This window comes from Carassius carassius, chromosome 11 (genome assembly GCF_963082965.1).
Source record: "Carassius carassius chromosome 11, fCarCar2.1, whole genome shotgun sequence".
NCBI lineage: Eukaryota > Metazoa > Chordata > Actinopteri > Cypriniformes > Cyprinidae > Carassius > Carassius carassius.
This window is the reverse complement of record NC_081765.1, coordinates 14,325,950-14,350,946: the sequence shown is the minus strand read 5'-3', so window position 1 is coordinate 14,350,946 and position 24,997 is coordinate 14,325,950. Positions and strand designations below refer to the sequence as shown.

General features: G+C 39.3%; 1 protein-coding gene across 1 annotated transcript in view; it reads right to left on the bottom strand.

Moving 5' to 3' along the window:
- Positions 1 to 24,997, bottom strand: part of LOC132152809 (thrombospondin type-1 domain-containing protein 7B-like) — a 272,917-nt gene that overhangs the window by 30,420 nt on the left and 217,500 nt on the right. Inside the window, exons 15-18 of the mRNA XM_059561707.1 lie at positions 19,556 to 19,822; positions 19,128 to 19,306; positions 1,278 to 1,411; positions 998 to 1,151 (exon numbers count right to left, since the gene is read on the bottom strand). Of these exons, the coding sequence (XP_059417690.1) occupies positions 998 to 1,151; positions 1,278 to 1,411; positions 19,128 to 19,306; positions 19,556 to 19,822 (734 nt within the window). The remainder of the gene's footprint in view (positions 1 to 997; positions 1,152 to 1,277; positions 1,412 to 19,127; positions 19,307 to 19,555; positions 19,823 to 24,997) is intronic.

Genomic DNA, 24,997 nt, shown 5'->3' with positions numbered 1-24,997 from the left:
TTGGCAGTCTTGTGTAGGCTGGGCCGAGCCAGGATAATTCATCCAGTTTTTTTTTTTGATTTGTTGAGTATGAATTGAAGAGCTGTTTGCACTTCAATGAGTCAGCGGCCCAATGGCAAATTGTATCTAGGGTAACTTTTTATGCACAACATTAATTAGAATAACAAATGCTTCATTACTACTAGAGGTTCATCTGCATACTGATTTCATTTGTCTCCGTATTCACCGTTTGAAATTTTGCCCCAGGAACTCTGGAGAACTGTATGAAGATTTGACTTGCAAGACACAATTAATGTGAAATATTCAAATAGATGCAAAACATCTCGACACTCCTATTATATTGGCCCGAGCTCAGAAAAAATCATGCAGAAATATACTGTAAAAATTTCTGTTCTTAATTCAAAGACTAAAATGATCTCTCTAGAGGCAAATTTTTACGAGCTTATAAACAACAAGGCATAGATTTAACCTATAAAAGCTTAGGTTAAAATTAAAAGACAGCTTAGAGCAGTATGATTGCAGGTCAAATGTTAGTGGAACATGTCCATAGTTACTATAGTGATCATTACCTAAACTTTCTTCTGACTTATAACTGACACGCATGAGTAAAAACACTTTGGGACTAGAGATGCACACAGTATATTGTTACGATTTTAGGAATTTCATTAGTATTGGTATATATATTTTCTTAATATCTTTTAATTAATATCCTAAAATATTTGCCATCATCCAACACTCATTAAAACTTATTTATGAGCAAGTATTACTATTCCAAAAATCATCTAAATTCAAGTGTAGCTTTTCATTGTTTTAGCAATTGTTGGTGAGCAGACAAAACTTCTTTTAAAAATATTAGGTAATCTTACCAACCCCAAACTTCACAAATACTTTCTGGGGTCTCTGTATGCTGGTCCTTGCACCACAGTCGACTCAGAATGTTGCTGAATTTTTAAACTGTGCCTTGAGGATATAGCACCAGACAAAAAGGATGTCTTACTATTGAACAGGTGCTCCATTGACTCCACTGGGACATCACACAGTCATTAGGGCATGGCAGGACACAGGTCTGAGCTTGGAGAGGGATTTCTTCCAGGTCACAAAGGGTCTCATTCACACTGCTAACCTGATCCCCACTGTCACGCCTCACACACCTGTCACAGCCAAAGAACAGCAGAATGAGGATGTTGAGGACGAGGGAGGCAGAATGGAGAGGGGTCGTAACCCCTAAGAGAAGCATCTGTGATGGGGTTACTCTGTAAGATCCTGTCCTTGCTTACCGAATCTTGCGGCTTTGGACACCCTCACCACAGGCTGGTAGCTCGTCCACTGTGTTGATAGTGCAGACTGACCAGGGGTCTGTTACCCACTCGTACTGACCGCACTCACTTTGACAGGGCACAGCCTCATACACCTACAGACACACAGAGACAGCAATAATGCACTGATTACAACAAAATCCATTTAAATATAGTGTGATATTAAAGCTTGCATGACTTATCTTAAGCATCAGGATGGTTAACATGAACCAGAAAAGCTTGAGCATATTCAAAAAGTCTAAAAAGAAATGAATTTCTGAACTTTTGCAATCTCTTTTCTAATGAGATGTTAGTCAGAGACACCATCTTTAATCTGATGCAAGCAAAAATAAGGCTGTGAGGGATAGAGATAAAGTCTGTTTAATGGTTCTCTTGTAAGAACTTTATCCACTTTTTTCAGAAAAAAAAAAACAAACAAAAAAAAAAAACTGGTATGTACAGGTATTTATATTATTAGTCTTACTGGCAGTAAGAGTAGTTCCCTGTAACTGTGTTGTTTGATTACTGGATATCAACTGTTATTTTTGCAGCTTTCTTTTTTTAATTCTTAAATTATTGTCAGCAGTTGTATTCGAATCTAAACTTTTCTTCTTTTTATAACGTCTTCATTTAATCTCATTGTCTCTCTGCTTTGTACAGCCGATCCATCTCTACTCATTTTAGAATGGAATGCCATTGCAATACAGAGGATGAACATATAGCACATATTGATCAATATGTTTGGGCTCACAATTATGGATTTTGGTTAGCTAATATTGCTACAGAAAAAACTAAAATTGCAGAAATGAGACAAATGCAAACTGCTGCTAATAAAGCACCAACTGGTTGAATTTGCATTAATCCAGTATCCAAATATCCTGACCTTGATCCTTCATGGAAAAAAGACTCCTCAAAAGCAGCTGCTCTGTGTTTGAGGAGGAAAACAGCCCTTCAACATCCACAATAAATTTGAAGTTAGGTTTTGGCCTTTTGTGGTATGAAATACCCACATTCATGATTGGGCAATTTCTGATCAACAAAAGCAAGCCCCCAAAAAATGATACTCATTGCATATTCTTTTTCTGCTTTATATGTCACATTACAGAAGAAAATTGTTGACGAACATCATGTGTTATTGTCCTCAGTCAGTTTCTTACAGCACTCTTTTGGTTTGTGTCAGATGTGTGCCTGCTCTGATTATACTCAATTTTGTGTGGCTGGTGAATGGCAAGAGATTTCCAGCAGGCTTTTTGATGTGATGCATGTAGGGTATTCTCCTGCTTCTTAACTTCACTAGACACGATTTCATTCATGAATGAGTCCAGAAGCCAAACACTGCAGTTACGAAATACTTGGCAATCAAACCAACAAACCTTGTAAGAAAGTGTCTTATGAAAATACAGTGAACATTATAGCTTCCTCCACAAGGGGATATACAGACCCTAAGACATGTTCTCATTTTATCCCATCTGGCCCTGCAGCTGCTAAAACCCTATCAGCGCTCTACTCATCTCCTCTAGTCTCTCCTCCTCTACTCTCCTCTCCTCTAATGAGTGTCCTTGAATTACCAATTACAATACTCAAACAAATGTTAAGACGATGGTCAAGATGTGAGAAGTGAGTGAAAAGATGATGAATGAAATTGTCAGTGAACCTACTGAAGCATTAAAAAAAGGGAAATTTCATTAACATAGACAAATACCAAGCTCTAAAACATGACAATATCAAAAAATGAAATTGCCACGTTAAGAAACAATCATTAATTCAGAAGTACTCATTAATTTTATTTAAAAGCCCCTAATGGGGAAAGTCAGTTTTACAGTGCCTGACAGTTTTTCTATGAGGCTACAATAAATATTCAACCTGCCATCTGAGTTTTACTATTCAAAAGCAGCATCTGGTTATGGCATATTAAAGAACGGTGCCCGTCTGTTCTTCAAATAGCACAAATATAGGATTCTATACCCATTCAAAGCAACTTTCACTGCCTAGATCTCAAGTGTAGGTAATATTTTAAGAAAAATAAACCAGCCATGCTGCACACTGGTCAGCTCCTGTGACCTCTTGAAGGATGTAGGTACTCTGGGCCGGATAATGAAGTCCCCTGATCCTTCTCAAATGTCAGTAGAAGGGCCACAGATGACATGAAAACGTACTTCATACTAATTCAAATTTCAGTCAGCCCGTGATCAAAATACACTAGTGCTCCTCTTATTCAGAGGAGGGCTGGGGCCACAGAGGCCAGCGGGGCAGTGGGGTTAACAGATGCACAGGGAGAAACACAGAATGAGGCACTGACCTGAGCCTTTGAAGATGTCCGTATTAGCAGTGCATGACAGGCAAAAGAGAAAGAAGAGAAATGATATATATATTAGTTTTGAGCTTTAACTTCTCCTGTGCAATAGCCTGCTGCTGTCTGGATTAACTAAGAAGCTCCCTTCAACAGATTATAAAAGTATAGAAGAAAGTTAATGCAGATTTTTCTGGCTTTGTGTGTGTGTGTGTAATTATGAAGGATGAAGATGAATACAGTAATGACCACGGTAAGCTGCTAGATTGAAAATGTAATTAACTTTCTAAATTGCATAAATATTCAAAAGTCTAGAAAATAATTAGTGTTTTACACTAGAGGAAAGCTGACCAAAACTCTAAACTTAAAAGTTTTTGAACTTAAAAGTTAACATACTGTTTAAAATTACATTAAATATACTGGGACACTTGCATAGTTTATGTGATAAATTATATTAGTGGTTATTCTGCTAGGACACCTGTGTGAAATTTATAATCAAATAACCTCAAGACCAATCAATGACCAAAAATTCAGAAAGGCGAAGATATTTTTGAGAAAAGGAACATTTGTTTTTGTAGACGACTCTTAGTTTGATATTTTGTATCTAATGCAAAAACATAATTTTTTTCAAGTGTAAAAAATTTGTTTCAAGCCACTGTAAACATGAAATACACTTGTAAAATGTGTATACACTTTCAAGAGTTTACATATTAATTTATATTTTGATATATAATAATGAAAAACTGTTTAAATGCAAATATTTAAACATTCAATGCTTTTTAAAAATATTTTATGGAATGTACAGACAGCATATATATTTTAATGTAATACTGTAAGATATTGTATTCTGCTAGTTCTGATATCATATTATTCATACAGCATATTCTGACTAACAACAAGATACTTATAAAAGAGAGCTATAATTGTTGTGCATAATGGGTCAAAGCAATACTAAAAGAGCACAAAGCAAACACTGAGGCCATCCACAGTGCACGTAATATATGCACACCTCCATTCAACACACAGAGCCCTAACACAAGAGCAGCATTTACACGAGCAGCAGAGATGGCAATGGTAAGCCTAGCAGGCAACTCTTGACTCTATAAATCTCTTTAAGTGTCACAGCCTGACTGAAACTTTAAACAGATTGGGCCATTACCCCTGGAATCAGACAAAACAATCGGGGTACACTGAAACACAAGGAGATAAATGCTACCACGCTGATGGTTTCTAATATACTTAAGATGATGTTCTGATATTGAAGTGCTGATATAAGGTAAAAACAATGGACAAAATAAAAGGATGAGATTTCATGAAGTAGCGGTGGCCTAAATGGTGGACCTAGTGGGGTCACACTGGCAGCGTTTCCACTGTCGGACCAAAAGCGGCATGCTAGTGCCTGCCAATTCTTCCTCAGGGCCAACAGCCCAGGTTTTTTGACCTGACCTTGGGCCAAAGCGAGCCAGCTGGGGCTAGAGGAGTGGTTATGAACAAAGGCGGAGTTTATCCATGCCTGGAGCACATTAGCACCGCGGATCATTTCATAAAGCTAACAGCTATATCACCAGAATTAAAAACTTTTTAAAATAAGTTGAGCTCAAAATTCCATTTCAGTCAGAAGTAAGTGTTTGAAATAACTTTATCCGATGTGGATTATAATCATCATACAAGGCAGAAATATTTAGAAGTGATGCAAAAGACTATGCACGCTAGGCATTAACTTTACCATAATAAATGGTATATGCAACCACTTGAAGAAATCAGAGCTCAGCTTCTTATTCTCTATCACAACCGTGTATTTATTTAGTAACATATTTTATCTGTCATAAGCCTTGTCTCGAGAGTTTAGTTCCGCGTAGCCTATCATAAAAATATAACGTTTTTTTTTGGATTTAAATATTTAACAAAGCCTGTTTGACGTACTGGCTCACACTGGCCCAACAGTGGAGAAGGGGCTACTGAAGCTCTAAAACAATGTTTTAGCACAACCCAAGACTGTATGTGATTTTAACTGACAGCTGCCAATAAAAAAAATATCTGAGAAAACTTTTTACAAATGCACCAATATTTACTCATCTTAAAGTCCATTTTTTTCAATGATTCTTGTAGAAGTGTGAGAGACTTGAGAGTAATGGCAGATGGCAAGATGGACGTCTAACTGTAAAATAAGTGTTTCAATTTTATTTATTATTCATTTCGTGAAATGTACACAATTTCTTCAAGCATTATTATCACGAAATGATTCCCGGTTAATAAGTTACGTAACGTCAACTGTAAACTGTTTGTGCAGTACCTTTTTTAATGCACAAAAAGCTTACTGTGGCATTGTTTACTACTGTGGCACGTAAATACCATACATCGCTAACTGTGTCCTCAATGTCTTGTAGACAATATCGCCTAACAGCGGTGTTCTGGATTAGTGGGAGTGGCTTGTGGAGCTGTGCAAATGTGTTGCATTGTGGGAGTTGTGGTTTTACATACAAATGAGCCCTAAAGTTACTTTCTGTAATAACTCGGTCAAAAAGGCACCAAATTCGAAAGTTTTAATAGATTTTGACTACATATATGACCCACTTTCAATGAAGATCAATGTTCCCACGGGTGAAATGCTCCTTTAATATTTATCTTAAACCCTAATCATTTGGAGCATAGTAGGGAGGTGGGTGCCTCTTTTATTTATTACTCGTTTTCTCTTGTTTGTGATAAGTAGGGAGGTAAGTTTTTGTATATTTTGTTTATTATCTGAATTCTAGGTTAGAATCCTTAATATAGTTAGCTTTGTTTTATTTGTTTTGGCTTTTCCCCCTCCTGAAATGTATATGCTCTTTATTACCTTATGTTTAATAAACTTACTCTTTATACTTTAAAGTATCTTTGGTGTTTTGAAGCCTTGGGAGTGAGAGCGGGGACTCCAGGGATCTTATTTGGATCCCTGTTATTTGTTATGAATGTTTCTTCTGTTCTCTTTGAGTAGAGACTTTTGTTAATTCGTAACAATTGGGGGCTCGTCCGCTTGTTTTTTTTTTTTTGATTTAACAAGTGGAAATGACCGCTTGTCTAATTGTATGAGGAACGAACAAGTGTTAACAATCCATGTACTGTCGTCTTGGTGAGTAAAATGTACTCCAATTTTGTCGTGCTGATTTAAGTGTAAAGCAGTAATGAATGTTAATAATGGAGTTGGATGTCAGATCATTTATAGAAAAACCTACTATACAGCAGTTTGAGGCATTTCGAAAGAAAGATCTAATACAGATTGCTGAAATTTTGGAGGTTTCTGTAGTAAGCTCTGCATCTAAACAGGTAGTGAAAGCTGAAGTTTATGCTAAACTGGTTGAGCGAGGTCTTTTTTTCTGCTGATATGGATAGCGAAATTGAAAAGTGATGTTTTAGAAGCTGCTAAAACTGATTTGACCTCTCAACCAGATCCTTTGCCCTTGTTAAGATTAAAAGAAGTGGAGTTACAAATAAAACGTCAAGAACATGAGAATAGTACGTTACATCTACGTGAATTAGAGCTGGTGCACATGGAAAAAGAGAGAGAGCGTGCGTTTGCTGCTGTTTCACCTGTGGTGACTACTGGGCATGTAAGCATGCCTTTATCTACGCAGCCTGCTGCTGTTAATTTGTTCGATCCAAGTAAATACATTAAACTTGTGCCTCCTTTTCGAGAGTCAGAAGCCGATGCTTATTTTATTGCATTTGAGCGCATTGCTGCTAAGCTTAACTGGCCGAAAGATATGTGGGGGTTAATGCTACAATGCAGTTTAGTAGGGAAAGCTCAAGAAGTATGTTCTGCTTTGCCCATTGAGGAGTCTCTAAATTATGATTTGGTGAAAGCTGCTGTTTTGCGAGTTTACAAACTTGTGGCTGAAGCGTACAGACAAAAGTTTCGTAACTATACTAAATCTGCTAAACAAACTTTTGTGCAGTTTGCACGTGATAAGAGGGCTCTGTTAGAAAAATGGTGCGCTGCTTCTAAAACGACTACGTTTGAGCAACTTCAAGAACTGATTCTGTTGGAGGATTTTAAAAACTGTTTTTCAGACAATTTAGTGATTTACCTAAATGAGCAAAAGGTTAATTCCCTTTCAGCCGCTGCAGTGTTGGCGGATGAATATATTCTGACACATAAGACTGTATTTTCTTCTGCTTCTAGCCCGAATCATAGTACTCCGATGCTTTCAAGTGTGGAGAAACCTTTGATGTACACTCGCTCAACGAAACCTATGATGCGCTCTGCAGTGCAGGGTAAGGAACAGAGCAAGAGTGGTGAGAATAAAAGGGTTTGCTTCTATTGCTTAGATCCAAATCATCTTATTGTTGATTGTAATGCTTGGAAGAAAAAGAATGCTGCCTTCAAACCTAAAGGGGTAGCTAATATTGTTCTTGAGCAAATGTCCGGTGTTGAGAATTTTTCAGACAGTTCTGCATTTACTCCCTTTGTATTTAAGGGTAGTGTGTCAGTTTCTCCTGGTGGTGCTATGAAGTCAATCTCAATTTTGAGGGATACGGGGTCAGCTCAATCGTTTATATTGGAAAGTGCATTACCCTTCTCAGATGTGACGTACACTGGAACTGATGTGTTGGTTCGGGGAATTGAACGGTGTTAAAATTCCTCTTCACTCTGTGTTTTTGACTTCTGATTTAGTTACAGGTCCTGATAAAGTGGGGTTACGCTCAAGACTGCCTGTAGAGGGCGTAAGTCTAATCTTGGGAAATGACCTGGCGGGTGCTAAAGTTTTTCCTCACCCAATTGTAGCGAAGACTCCGGTTTGTGATGCGGAGCTTGCCAGTAGATTTCCTTCAACATTTTCAGCATGTGCTGTCACTCGTGCACAGGCCCGCAAAAATGAGGATGTGATTGATCTGTCTGACACTTTCTTGTTTCTCCAGATTCTCCCTCTGAGTTAAGGTTATCTGTATATCCTAGTGTGGGCAACAGTGATAATGATATTTCTGATCAAGAACCTTCTCTGACGATGGGGAGAGAACAACTTGGAAAAACTCAAAAGTCTGACCCTTCTCTAATGCGCTGTGTTGAGGCCGTGGAGGGTAAAGTGAAAGGAGGTAATGCTGATGGGGTACGGTATTTCTGGGACCGAGGCATCTTAATGCGTGAGTGGCTATCTCGTAATGCGAAGGAGGCTGGAGTAAGTCCAGATTATCAGATTGTATTACCTTCTGGTTACCGAAAGGCTGTGCTTAAACTTGCTCATGACCACCCACTGTCTGGTCATTTAGGTAGTACTAAAACCTTTATGCGAGTAGCTAAGTATTTTTATTGGCCTGGTTTAAGATCTGCTGTGTCAAGACATTGTCGTTCATGTCACGTATGCCAAATTTCTGGTAAACCAAACCAAACAATTCGTCCAGCTCCTTTGCAGCCTATTCCAGTGATGGGAGAACCATTCGAGCGACTCATTCTTGACTGTGTTGGTCCCCTATCGAAATCGAAATCAGGTTACCAGTATATTTTAACGCTAATGTGTGCCACGACTCGTTTTCCAGAGGCAATACCATTGCGTAACATCAAAGCGAAAACCATTGTGAAAGAGTTGATTAAATTTTGTTCAACGTTTGGGTTACCTCGTGTGATCCAGACCGATCAGGGAACAAATTTTAAATCTAAAGTGTTTGAGCAAGTGTTGAAAGGAATTTCCGTTAATCACGTAGTGTCGAGTGCATATCATCCGCAGTCGCAGGGAGCGCTAGAGAGATTTCACCAGACGCTCAAATCAATGATGCGGGCGCACTGTATGGAAGCCGGTAACAACTGGGCTGATGATCTCCCTTTGCTTTTATTTGCGATAAGGGAAAACCGTTCAAGAATCGTTGGGGTTTAGTCCTGCAGAGCTCATTTTTGGACATACGGTTCGGGGTCCTTTAAGGTTATTACGCGAACAACTTGTTAGTAATGACACCCCGCTTGTTCTCGTATCCGAGTATGTTCATTCTATTCGTGAACGTCTTCGTAGGACTTGTGACATTGCGAAGAAAAATTTGTCTGAGTCGCAGACTGAGATGAAGGAGCATTATGACCGTAAAACTGTCGCTCGTTCTTTTCATCCTGGTGAATCTGTTTTGCTATTAATGGCAGTGCCAGGGTCTGCTCTGCAACCAAGATTTTCAGGTCCTTATAGGGTGACGAAAAAGTTGAGTGACACGAATTATCTGATTTGCACGCCTGATCGTCGGAGGAAGTCGCGGATAGTTCATGTTAACATGTTAAAGTCTTATGTGCAAGACGAGTCTGCCCTTGTTAAGCCGAGTGTCGTCGTGGGGTCGACTGTAATAGAGGAGATGGAACAGGATTTTTCTGTACCTTGTGGTCATCTGTCGAACTCCGTAATCTTGAATAAATTGGAATCTCACTTAAGTTATTTAGCTCCGAATCAAAAGAAAGATATCGTTGAGTTAATTGAAAGTCATCGTTCACTATTTGGTGATATTCCATCACAGACTACAGTACTTCAGCATGATATCGACGTTGGAAACGCGCAGCCAATAAGACGGCACCCTTTTCGGCTTAATCCGAGAAAGCGTGAGTTAATGAAAGCGGAGGTCGAGTATTTACGTGAGAATAACTTTGCGAGATCCAGTTTGAGTGCGTGGAGTTCGCCTTGCTTGTTGGTTCCCAGGGCTGGTTCGTCGGTTCGGTTCTGTGCTGACTATCGCAAGGTCAACGCAGTGGCTGGGCCTGGCTCGTTCCCACTTCCACAGATGGAGGACTGTGTAGATTGGGTTGGTCCCGCAGGGTTTGTGACAGGATTGGATCTTCTTAAGGGGTACTGGCAAGTACCTCTTACTTCTCAGGCCTCAGAGATTTCAGCGTTTGTGACCCCTGATGATTTTATGCAGTACTCCGTTATGGCGTTCGGGATGCGAAATGCACCATCAACTTTCCAACGTTTGATGCGTATTGTACTAAGTGGAGTGCAGAAATGTGAGGCTTATCTAGACGATATTTGAGAACATTTGAGTTCCCTGCGTGAAGTGCTTTCACGTTCTTGTGATGCGTCTCTGACTCTGAACCTAGCAAAATGTGAGTTCGCCAAGGCAACAGTGGTTTACTTGGGGAAAAGGGTGGGTCAGGGTCAGGTATGCCCGATTGATGCGAAGATTGCATCTGTTATGAAGTTTTCAGTACCAGTGAATAAAAGAGAACTGCGTCGATTTTTGGGGATGGCAGGTTATTACAGAGGGTTCTGTCGTAACTTTGCCAGTGTTGTATCACCCTTAACCGATCTCCTCAGCACAGCTCGAGTATTTGTGTGGTCTCCTGCTTGTGAGGAAGCTTTTCGTACAGCGAAGGATTTGCTGTGTAATGCTCCTGTTTTGGCAGCGCCAGAGTTTACACGCTCTTTCAAGCTGGAAGTGGATGCCTCTGCTACTGGCGCTGGTGCGGTTTTACTTCAAGAGAGTGAGTTTGATGTTGATCACCCAGTTTGTTACTTCTCGAAAAAGTTCACGTTATGTCAACGCAGGTATAGTACCATCGAAAAAGAGGCTCTTGCATTGTTATTAGCGTTGCAACATTTCGAGGTGTATTTAGGTGGAAGTTCATTTCCAATAATTGTCTATACGGACCACAACCCACTTGTGTTCTTGGCCCGGATGTCGAATTCAAATCAACGCTTAATGCGCTGGGCGTTGATAGTTCAAGAGTTTGACTTGGATATTCGACATAAAAAAGGCTCGCAGAATACTGTTGCGGATGCGCTGTCCCGCGTTTATGGTGCTGAAGTGTAAGATCTAAATGCGGCGGTGCAGTGTAGGTAATGCAAACTTCTTGTTAGCATTTCTTTTGGTGGGGAGGTGTTACGTGGGAATGCATTGTGTTGTGTTGGTCTAGTGTTCCTTTTGGTGTGTTTCTCTTTCTTGTCACCCTCTAACTATCATGACTCGCAGGTGGAGCTGATAATGATTGACCTGATTGGGGACGGGAGTGATTGCTGCTACTTAAAGCCACCTGAAGCATGGATCTGGAGCTCCCCGCTCTCATGGCTTCCTTGATTGAGAGACTTGTTGTTTTGTGTCTATGCTGTAACATACGGTGTACATGCTGACTGTGGAATGAGACAACTGTTGTAAATCATTACTTTACTTTTCTAAGTTGATCTGTTATGTGGACCCTTAATATTTATCTTAAACCCTAATCATTTGGAGCATAGTAGGGAGGTGGGTGCCTCTTTTATTTATTACTCGTTTTCTCTTGTTTGTGATAAGTAGGGAGGTAAGTTTTTGTATATTTTGTTTATTATCTGAATTCTAGGTTAGAATCCTTAATATAGTTAGCTTTGTTTTGTTATTTGTTTTGGCTTTTCCCCCTCCTGAAATGTATATGCTCTTTATTACCTTATGTTTAATAAACTTACTCTTTATACTTTAAAGTATCTTTGGTGTTTTGAAGCCTTGGGAGTGAGAGCGGGGACTCCAGGGATCTTATTTGGATCCCTGTTATTTGTTATGAATGTTTCTTCTGTTCTCTTTGAGTAGAGACTTTTGTTCATTCGTAACAGCTTTCATTGGATTAACACTCAAGAGTTACATTTCTGACCTTTTTTCCCAACAAGGGAATTCCATAGCTATCAGATGACAAGTGACCATTTATTATTTATATCATCACACAGGTCTCATTTCGTTATTCTAATTAGTTGATAAAAGTGATGGCTAACCTTTGTATCATAGCTAAATGCTCCAGGCCATCTGGACTGCAGGAGGACTTTCACAAAGCTGGAAAGTCTCCAAGAGCAAATTGAGCACCACACCATCGGGGACCAAACAATTTGCATATTCAGAACGACTGTGTGATACAGCAGATTATCAGAGGAGGAACAAGAGTGCGAACACCAACCACATGGGTTTTTACTACTTTTAACTGAAGTTAAAAGTTAGCAGGCTGTCAACAGACTACTTATCTTCTCAACCTGCCACTTCAAGGTTTCAATCATGTCTGCTGTAGATTTGAAAGGCTTTTTGGTGTCTATTAATGGATTGTTTGCAAATATTTTCAATTTTTTTTTCAATTTACACCATTCTAAACCATGTGAAATAATTCCGCCCAGGTTGTGTGATTTAACGTCTAGAGGTTTGATGTCATTGCATTTGAATTTTGGTTCTGTATACATGAGTTGGTTAATAATTTGATTTGATTTAAGAGTGAATAACTACTTAAGTTTCACTGAGTGCATCACACCAAACTGATCAAACTGCTTCAGAGGACTTTGAAGTTGCTTGGATTACTTTTACAGTGCTGCTGAGGGGAATGCAAGCTAAAAGCTTTCTACATATATTATAAAGCTCCTTAATGCGAAATATCACAGAAACATATTCCACCTTCCATGGTTGTGTGGCGATAAATAAAGATTTGATGACACTAATCTAATGCTAGCATTGTCACTGCGAGCAAGGAATCTTTCACCCTTTTACGCCTCCTCTTGTTGAAATGTTCTCTGATTATAAATGAGTCTAAATGCAATTCAAGCTCATAGATAAATAACAGCTCCTCTGGCATCAAACACATTTGAGAGAGTGTGTGAGAGAGATGCTGAAAAACGCTGTGGGCCACTCATTAATGAAGTGAAGCAGCTTTTGCCCAAATCAAAACATCAATCTCCAAAGACCTCTCTGCTAAACAAACCTCCAAGTCAACAATTTGACAGGGAGTACCAAAGCATAACATCTCTTTCGCCTAGTCATTCGGCACAAATACAGTACATTTTCCCACAGTTGGAAATGCCAGATATACACACGACCTAAAAGAAAAACGTATTGATTTTTGTTGAATTCAATAAAGGAAGCTGTGATTGTTTCAGCATGGGGGCAGAGCACTGCAGTTATGGCCATAACCAGCAAGCAGCAACATATTTTACCTGAAATGCACTTGAAAACTGTGACACATATCATCATCTGTAAGTGGCTGAACTCTGCACCAATTATGGAGGCGGCAGTGAGGGGGAGAGCAGCTTTTATCTGCTTATTTCCAATCTTGTTTCCAGTTAACAAAAGAAAATGTCATACATTTTTAACCGGTCAGTCTCAAGAGTCTTCCTTTATATGAACCCCCAATCAAAAAAAAAAAAGATTCAAAACAAGCCATCAAAACAAGATTTAACTCTGAATTTAACAGTATCAATAAATGTCCACCACATAATAATATATATTATATACTAATATTAAATAATTTATCTACACTACCATTCAGATTTTTTTTTAAAGTCTCTTTTGCTTACAAAGGCTGTTTGTATTTGATCTAAATAAAAAAAATATTTTTTTCTCTCTCTCATTAAATTCTGGCAAATGTAGTGTTCATTTTCCAAAAAATAAAAATGAGTTTATTAAATACAATGAAATACATATTTAAGCATAAGCATATTTGGTAACACTTTACAATAAGGTTAAATAGACAATGTTAGTTAATTGCTATAGTTAACATAAGCTAAGAATTAACAATACTTCTAGCATTTATTTATCTTAGTTAATGTTAATTTCAAAATTTTTCTAATGCATTAATAAAATCAAAAGTTGTGCTTATTAACATTAGTTAATGCACTGTGAATGAACATGAACTAACAATGACTGAAAATCATTTAATTTTAATTTTACTACTATTTATTTTGTAAATAAAAGAGAAGGAAAACACAGGACACACAGATAATTATCTGCATAAGCAATAGTATTAAGAACCTGTATTAAGCAATGCACTGCATGTTTCCAATAATAGGTAGCTTTGTAAACTAATCTAATTATAATTGTAACATGCTGTAATATGATAAAAATCTGTATGCACAGAAGTATAATGTCTTGTGAGGTTTAACAACAGACTTTCATCATATTTCCCTACGCTGTAGCGCATATAATCTTGCAGAGCACTGACAGTATACAAAAGCATGACAAGATGGTTTCTAAAAGTCTAGTTCTCAGCTAAAACCGTGCTTCATTTAGAAGCTGTGGGAGAGGTAGATATGTTTTATAGGGAGATTGGTTTCTAAGCACAGATTTACAGAGGTTGTTAAATTATGCAAGCCTTGTGAACATAGGCTCATCTCATCAGCAGAACAGTCTGCCTCAGTGCACATGATGGCTACCATACGGTACCCAGCTCTGGAGGTGGGCTAGAAGAATGTTCTTTACACAGCTAATCTAGCAGAAAGCCCTCCGCTGCGGGTAAAACAGACTTCAAACTGCGGCGGAGACTGCACCAGCCCTAAGGAGAATTACATCTGTTGCAACTGATAGAAACATCACCATTTGATACACATTAAAGTGAGAGCCAGAAAATTACATGTCACTAGCAACTCAGAAACATGGACTATTTCACACAAATGAGTACAAGTCATATACATTATGTGAGGTTCATACTGCTATGCACGGCACTGTAATAAAGTACATGAAGTTATTTATAAGTGGAGCAAGGAAATATCAATGTTACAGAAGTGCTCTCAAATTTTGTTCAAGTATCTAAACAAACCAATGAAAAGTTCTGTTCGAAACCAAAGACAGTTGCCTGCCATGGTCAGTCAATAACTAAACAGAGATTGTTTGAGTACTAAGGCTCCCAGTCAGGCTTCTTATGCCACATAATGTGATGCTCTACAATAAATTTGTTAAGTGAATATCTAACGCATTCTCATCCCAAGGCGTCATATACTGACCCTCTTGACATTTCGTCAACATCCTACGCATATGGCACCCTCTAGCGTCAATATGAGACACAGATTATGGGTTAAGGTTAGGGTTAGGGTGAGGGTTAGACCGCTAGGAGGCGCCTTCTGGCCCATTTTTATCTGCTTCTAATATTGACGCTAGAGGGTGCCATGTGCGTAGGATGTTGACGAAATGTCAAAAGGGTCAGTACATGACGCCTTGGGATGAGAACGGTCTGGAATATCCATCCTTCCATCTTTCCTTCAATGAGCTTATGTTCAAAAGTACATCTACTTTCATTATTTGGAAAAGAGCAGCCTGTACATTCTGCTAAATAACTCCTTTTGTGTTGCATGAAAATAATGAGTGACATGGTAGTAAACACATGGTGACATCCCTATAAAACAATTGCTAAACCAATCAAATTCTTTTTTTAAGGTGGTTATCAAGAATCAGGAGCGTGTGCCACTAATGTGGCCAGTTCCCATACAGTTCAATTTTCAGATCAGTAGTAAGACACAGCATAGGAATGACGTCCCTTCACGCACAACTTCCTCCTGCTCCCGTCACAGTGGCTGATTGTCTGTACAGCATGAGAAGGTGAGATAAGAATATCAATCTCTTCACTTTTGAGTGACTCACAGTGGGCAATGGTGCAACAGAAAACAGCTGGAGAAGGTCGCACATCATCCTGCCTCCCACCGGCGCCGCTGACTGCAGAGAGTCACAGGGCAAAGACGGTTAGAATCATCAGCATTTATCGGCATAATGAGATGGAACACTGCATGTCCTTGATTGACGTGTGGTAAGCTGTACTACTGCTTAAATAAGTTGTCCTTCCATGAAGGAGAAAGAAAATGAGAGAAACCTAGAGCGTTGGGTTCTCACTCACAGCTGTGAGCGACGGGATGAAAGCCATGCAGCCCTACTTCCGTGTTATGTCCTTATAAGGCAAACATCTCAGACAGCCGATCAATAGATAAGTGGTGGAAAGACAGCTCTGGTCTTGAACATGGTCAGCTGTTTACTAGTGCAAAAAGGAGCTGGAACTCTAGTGATTGTGACAGGCCTCTCTGAGCCTGTAATGCCTGAAAGTCTAAATAATCAATGAATGCAGAGTGCTGCCCTGCTCTTTGACTCACGGCAGAAAGCTGCACTGGGGAAAAAGTGAGGATTTGCTTGTTAAAGGTAGAGGCCAGACAGCTAGAGACAGGTTATCAAAGAGACATAACAAGCCAAAGCTCACAGGGAACACGCCATGTTAACAAAGTTTTTTTTACCTAGTCCCACTCCAATCAATTTACCTAGAGAAAACGACATCAAAGCCAACTCCAGACATGTGATCTGATCTGCTGCAAAAGAATGCATTTGATGTGACAATACTGAAATGTCAATTAAAGTGTTGATAGTGCACAACCTGATTTTTTTAGGAAAATGTTTACCAGTCTTGAATCACATTTGAATGCTTTCAGCATGCCGATCCGATCCATAAACTCCACTAATAAGGTTTTCATTTCTTCTTGGACCAGAAGTTTCAACACAAAGACATTCACTCTCCTTTTCTTATACTCCCTGACTTACACTCTCCAGCCCTTGAAATAGAAAGGTCCCTAGGAATCAGAGAATAAAATAAATGCATGACACATAAAATGATAATAAATGTTGAATCAAGAACAAACTAAAAACATCTAAAACGAGAAAAACAGATAATTACATTTACAAGGACAAAAACACACGAACACGTCATTTATTTACATTTAATGTAAACATTGAGTGTTGATGGATGATATATGAGTGCAAAAGACGTGATGTATTCAGCTGTTGAAACGTGCATTTCACTGAGTCTTGTGGATAAATTATCTAGAGTCTAGAGAAGCAAAATGTAGACAGAATTTCAACACATTTGAAAATTAAGGCTTCCCAGTTGTGCATTAAAACATTTATTCTCACATTAATACTGATTCATTTATAATGATAATTCTTTTGTGCACACAGAACATTAACATTTTTAACACTATTAAATTTTATCACTATTCAGATTAAATAAAGAGCAAATGGAGAGTTGTGTTGCAACACCAAGGTCATGGGTTCAATTCACAAGGAATGCATAAACTGATGAAATTTTATATTGAATGCTCTGTCACATTGCATAAAAGCTTCTGCCAAATTCATGGAAGTGTAAAGAAACAAAAAAATGTCTTCTCTAACATTTCAGAATCAGAACAGTTTCAACCAATAAATGTTCTCAGATATATCAAGATACCACGGACAGCATTCAAAATTCAGAGATTTCAATATGAACTCCAACATTTCCCATCAAACCCTTCTGAGAACTCCATTAAGTCTTCTGAGTTATAAGAGGGCATCCTCAAAGCTATACAGTTTTCATCAGGGTCTCTCTCAAACTCAAACACATTCACACACACAAATCCACTGTGGCTTTGCTGGTGGCTTTCTACTATACTTATGAAAAATCTCAATCTCCACACCTTTGCAGTGTGGGCCGCTTCAAAAACCGCCAGCTGCACAGCCTTTCTGCCAAGACCACAGAGCAGCCGTTTGCAAAATGTTAACAGTGAAAGTTCACCACCCCAAAAGATTGGAGGGGGCATTAGCCAAGGCAAACTCTGCCTTTAGCAAAGGGGTGTTTTGGGTCCTGTTAAACAGTGGGTCCATAAAAGTTGTTAGTAGGCATTTAACCATCTGTATAAACACAAGCAAAAGAATGCATTTGAATATTTTTCACGCACACACGCCTCATCTGCATACTGACCTCTAGAAACCAGCGTGTCCTCTGCAGCCCATTGCAGCACACACAGCACATTTATATGATTTCCCTTTAAAACAAGACCCATCTGGGAATCTGTCGCAAATGTACTCATAGACAAATGTACCTTGCTTATGTTATTCTTTAGTTTTTTGAAGATGCGTTGATATCTAACTCAGACTCAAACAATCATTAATGACCAAATAAGCATTTCTATCACCAAGATGGTAAATGCTAAATGGACTGCATTTATATAGTGCTTTCAACAGACCACATGGCCATCCAAAGCGCTTTACAATTTGCCTCACATTCACCCATTCATTCACACACCAACTGCGGTGTCACCCATTCAAGGCACCATCCAGCTCGTCGGGAGCAGCTAGGGTTAGGTGTCTTGCTCAAGGACACCTCGACACTTGGTCAGGTGGAGCCGGGGATTGAACCACCAACCTTCTGGTTTGTAGACAACCTACATGAACCACTGAGCCACTGCCGCCCCATAAATATGTGATCGAAAAATATGTGACCCATATGTGTGCTTTAGCAAGATAGTCTGGCAAACAGCATTTAACACACTTGTACAAACTGTCCTAACTAGCTGATGGTGAAAGGAGGAGAGGAGCGACCAAAAAAAAGACAGTCTGCGCTAATGGGCATGTTTTTCTGCAAAGAGCACAAATCTACAGCAATCGGGAACAGTATTTACATGGACACTTGTTAGCACCTTTGTGCTTTCTCGCTGTGAGAGATTATTTAAAGGATGAGGAGATTGTGTTTTTTCATATTTTAGCTTAGAGGCTGAAGTACATTCGGTAAACTGCACTTAATGAAGAGGCATGCATTAACCAATGAAATGGTAATGAGTTGAATGTTAACCGTGCTGAAAATGCTAAATGTTTCTCTAGGCGGCTTAAATATATTCTGTTGGGGATATTTCAGGCATTCAATAAAAACGGATGTGTTAAAGGCCCTAAATGAAACAGTTTACATGAGCGATTATCTGAATCATGATGCCTGCGATCATAGAGCCTAACGATTTCCATTACTCGCTTCTCACTGATGATCCACCATATGGCGGTGGAAGCCCACAGAGATACTATTTCCCTACTGGGACCGCATATCTCACCTGATTCTTCAGGTCTAGTTTGGGGCATGGCCGCCCACCGTTGAATGGCTTCTCCCGTAGCCATTTGAACCTGATTTTCAGCCCACTGCCACAGGAGGCGCTGCAGGCCGACCAGGGCGACCAGTCGCTCAGCTTGCAGTCCAGAGGGCAGGGTATGTGGCAAATCTCCTCCACCAGACCTGCGAAAGCGCATGTAGAGCAATCAGAGTGGCTGAGCCCCTGCCATTCAACATAGTTCTAATATCATTAGCAGAAACACCTGGTGCCAATGCTGAAACCTCCATTTAATTTACACTGACAGTTCAGGGCAGCCCACAGCTTCCTATTTGACTAATGACTGCTTGCCTTCCCAGACGAGGAAAAATTACTTGGCTCTTTACTGAGAGAGAGAAAGAGAGAAAAAGGTAGATAGAAATGAATAGACGAACCTGATTCACTGCAGTGGTCTGGGGTTACCAGGTGGGCTTCATGGTCCAGACAGACCACGGCACGATAACGCAATCCCTGCCCGCAGTCACTTGCCTCTCGCCGACCCCTCCATCCCTGGAGGGATCCTTGTGCTGGGGTTTCCGATAGGATACAAGATGACCAATTACCATATGGCTGAGAAACAAACTCCTCACACGGACAGGGCTCGGACTCCACCAGAGGGTACAAGTCTTCCCGCAGACAGTGGTCTTGTTTCCGGCTCCGACCTAAAAATGGTTAGAAAATATATGGAGAACCAGAAAGAAATATGGAAGAAGATAATTTTAGGTGCCATTTGGATGAAACATTCAGAATGCATTCTGGGAGCCCATGTGTGTAATATGCTTATCTGTCTTTGAAAATTATTAAAGCGTTAATGATGTCTGGATAACCGGACCATTATTCATTCTGCTGTCAACTGTGGACTTCTAAGTGCCTCTGCAAATATCCCCAGGGAACGATTAGAGAACTGTTCTAAGTAGACTGAAATGGAAACATTTACTGACGAGAGCAGGAGGCACAGAATAACTTCAAGCAAACATGCTGTTCTTTCAGCACATTTTATATGATGGGCGTAGGGTTGTCTAATCCAGCAGAATTGAGATCCAACTTTAATTAAACCTACCTAAAGGAGCTAATCAAGGTCTTGTATTGGAAACTTCTGGGCATGTATTGGAGCTATTTAAGTCCATTTGGCATGGATGTTGTCCTCAAAGATATCTATTCAGAGTTCAAATTGTGCTAGGACTTTTGGGGGGACCCAACCCTGCTCAACAAGCTTATTAAACCTTCAAAGGCTGTACATTTACTACATGATGTTACCATGTGTACAATGTGCTGTACTGTCAAACAGTTGTAAATATTTAGATTTATAGGATATGAATGATCTGATAAAAATCGCATACCTTTAAATGTACTGCAAGTTGCTTTGGATAGATGCTTCTCATTTTAAAAGGTTATTTGACCCCAAAATGAAAATTCTGCCATTGATTACTAATTTACATTTTTGCATTTGGCATAAATGCAATAAAAACAATCTTATAATGTGAAGAAAATGGTGTCAGTCTCATTCTAAACAACTTGCAAAACATGTGAGAGCTGTTGGCTCACGGAGACCCAGATTCGGGTCAGATCTGGGTAAAGTCCTAATCAAACCCACCCATTCTCTCACTCCTGTCTATTTTCACGCGTGTTTCACTGATGAAAAATAAACATAAATAAATAAGAAAGTAAGAATTCTACATCTAAACAAGATTGTTGAGAGTTGAAAAGAGCAATAATGTGAAAGAATTTTTAGCTGTTTTTATTTTTTTTTCTCTAGAATCTTTATCTTACTATCACTCTCTGTTTTTTTAAAGTGATAAAATATAACTTAATTCACACCATATTTCTGATATTATCGATCAATCTTATCAGATTAATTTTGATCGTTCACTTTTATTTTTATATCCGTGAGTGCAGTACACCTACAAAGCGTTTGCACTCGTTAGCTTGTCATTAGCGTTTTCATTCGAACCTATCGCTGTTTTTTCACGTCTCCTCTCTCTCGCTCCAGTTTTTCACAAGTTCATCAAACAACCTCAGTAAGAATATTTCATCAAGCACGGTGAGTAATGGCTTCTCCTGCTATTGTTATTTGCACCTCTTGTCACATGTAGAATTTATCTATCTCTGTCGCAGATGAGGGATTCACATGTGATAAATGCAGGGAAATAGTTAGGCTGACAGAGAAGATTTCAGAATTAGAGGCACGCATTCCAAACTTTAATTGAGGACAGTAAGAATGTTAGGGCTCTAGATACGGCTTTGGATGCATCTAGCTCAGGGATTCCTGTACGTTGTCAGGTTCCGGCAACAGAGCCCCTGCAGCAGGGCAACTGGGTGACAGTGAGGCAGCGTAGTCGTGGGTCAAAACACCGCTCTTCTGTTCCGATCAAAACATTAAACAGGTTCTCCCCACTCAGTGATGCACCCACTGAGAAACCTGATGAAAGTGCTCTAGTTATTGGTGATTCTATTGTACGGAACGTGAATATAGAGACACCAGCCACCATAGTCAAATGTTTACCGGAAGCCAGAGCACCTGACATCTTGGCAAATTTAAAAGTGCTGGCTAATGCTAAACGTAAATACAGTAAGATTGTTATTCATGCTGGCGCTAATGATGTTCGACTTCGCCAGTCGGGGATCACTAAAAATAACATTAAAGAGGTGTATGAACTTGCAAGCACGATGTCAGACACTGTTATATGCTCTGGTCCCCTCCCTGCTTACCGTGGTGACGAGATGCATAGCAGATTGTCATCACTCAATGGCTGGATGTCTAAGTGGTGCCCACAGAATAACATAGGTTTCATAGACAATTGGACGAGCTTTTGGGGCAGACCTGACCTGTTGAAAAGAGATGGTCTTCATCCCTCCTGGGGTGGTGCCACTCTTCTCTAGAAATATGGCAAATAGTCTTAGTGTTTATACTTGACTAACTGGGCCCCAGGTCAGGAAGCAGACAGACTGGCTAAACCGACCGTCTGCTAGCTGCCTCACGTCACAGAGATCAGCTAATTCTCAGCACATAGAGACTCTTTCACCTAGATATCACACTATAGAGACTGTGTCTGTTCCCCGAACTAGAAAATACAAAAAAACGTCCAAACAAAGTTAAGATTAACAATTTAATTGAGGTTCAACAAATAAAAAACAGATGCAATATGGATAAACAAATGATAAAGCTTGGCTTATTGAATATTAGATTAGAGTCCACCCCCCAAGATTACTGTTATAAACATGAGCCGCGTCTAAAGGGCAAAGGGGGAGGTGTTGGTTTAATTTATAACAACGTTTTCAGCATTTCTCAGAGTGCAGGCTTCAAGTATAACTCGTTTGAAGTAATGGTGCTTCACATGACACTATCCAGAGAAACATATATTAATGATAAATCCCCTGTTATGTTTGTACTGGCTACTGTATACAGGCCACCAGGGCACCATACAGACTTTATTAAAGAGTTTGGTTATTTTACATCCGAGTTAGTTCTGGCTGCAGATAAAGTTTTAATAATTGGTGAGTTTAATATCCATGTTGATAATGAAAAAGATGCATTGGGATCAGCATTAATAGACATTCTGAACTCTATTGGGGTTAGACAATACGTTTCAGGACCTACTCATTGTTGAAATCATACTCTAGATTTAATACTGTCACATGGAATTGATGTTGATAGTGTTGAAATTATGCAGCCAAGTGATGATATCTCAGATCATTATTTAGTTTTGTGCAAACTTCATATAGCCAAAATTGCAAATTCTACTTCTTGTTACAAGTATGGTAGAACCATCACTTCTACCACAAAAGACTGCTTTTTAAGTTTTCTTCCTGATGTATCCAAATTCATTAGCATATCCAAAACCTCAGAACAACTTGATGATGTAACAGAAACTATGGACTCTCTCTTTTCTAGCACTTTAAATACAGTTGCTCCTTTACGCTTAAAGAAGGTTAAGGAAAACAGTTTGACACCATGGTATAATGAGCATAGTCGCACCCTAAAGAGAGCAGCACGAAAAATGGAGCGCAGCTGGAGGAAAACAAAACTAGAGGTATTTCGTTTGGCTTGGAGTCGCACCCTAAAGAGAGCAGCCCGAAAAATGGAGCGCAGCTGGAAGAAAACAAAACTAGAGGTATTTCGTTTGGCTTGGCGGGAAAGTAACCTATCCTACAGAAAAGCATTAAAAACTGCTAGATCCGATTACTTTTCTTCTCTTTTAGAAGAAAACAAACATAACCCCAGGTATTTATTCAATACAGTGGCTAAATTAACGAAAAATAAAGCCTCAACAAGTGTTGACATTTCCCAACACCACAGCAGTAATGACTTTATGAACTACTTTACTTCTAAAATCGATACTATTAGAGATAAAATTGCAACCATTCAGCCGTCAGCTACAGTATCGCATCAGACAGTGCACTATAGACCCCCTGAGGAACAGTTCCACTCATTATCTACTATAGGAGAGGAAGAATTGTATAAACTTGTTAAATCATTTAAACCAACAACATGTATGTTAGACCCTATACCATCTAAGCTCCTAAAAGAGGTGCTTCCAGAAGTCATAGATCCTCTTCTGACTATTATAAATTCCTCATTGTCATTAGGATATGTCCCCAAAACCTTCAAACTGGCTGTTATTAAGCCTCTCATCAAAAAACCACAACTTGACCCCAAAGAACTAGTTAATTATAGACCAATCTCGAATCTCCCTTTTCTGTCCAAGATACTAGAAAAGGTGGTATCCTCACCATTATATTAATTCTTAGAGAAAAATGGTATATGTGAGGATTTCCAGTCAGGATTTAGACCATATCATAGTACTTTGTTGGCATTACTGGAAGTGCGTTAGCATGGTTTAAACCGTACTTATATGACCGCCATCAGTTCGTAGCAGTGAATGAAGATGTATCATATCGATCACAAGTGCAGTATGGAGTACCTCAAGGCTCAGTACTAGGGCCGCTACTCTTCATGCTTTATATGTTACCCTTGGGAGATATCATCAGGAAACATGGTGTTAGCTTTTACTGTTATGCTGAAGATACTCAGCTTTATATTTCTTCGTGGCCCGGTGAAACAGACCAATTTGAAAAACTAATGGAATGCATAGTCGATATAAAAAACTGGATGACGAGTAATTTCTTACTGCTAAATTTTGAAAAAACAGAGGTGTTAATTATAGGACCTAAAAACTCTGATTGTAATAACCTAGAACACTGTCTAAGACTTGATGGCTGCTCTGTCAATTCTTCGTCATCAGTTAGGAACCTAGGTGTGCTATTTGATCGCAATCTTTCCTTAGAAAGCCACGTTTCTAGCATTTGTATAACTGCATTTTTCCATCTCAAAAATATATCTAAAGTATGGCCTATGCTCTCAATGTCAAATGCAGAAATGTTTATCCATGCATTTATGACCTCAAGGTTAGATTATTGTAATGCTTTATTGGGTGGTTGTTCTGCACGCTTATTAAACAAAAAAACTACAGCTAGTCCAAAATGCAGCAGCAAGAGTTCTTACTAGAACCAGGAAGTATGACCATATTAGCCCGGTACTGTCAACACTGCACTGGCTCCCTATCAAACATTGTATAGATTTTAAAATATTGCTTATTACTTATAAAGCCCTGAATGGTTTAGCACCTCAGTATTTGAATGAGCTCCTTTTACATTATAATCCTGTACGTTCGCTACGTTCTCAAAACTCAGGCAATTTGATAATACCTAGAATCTCAAAATCAACTGCTGGCGGCAGATCCTTTCCTATTTGGCGCCTAAACTCTGGAATAACCTACCTAACATTGTTCGGGAGGCAGACACACTCTTGCAGTTTAAATCTAGATAAAGTGAAGTGA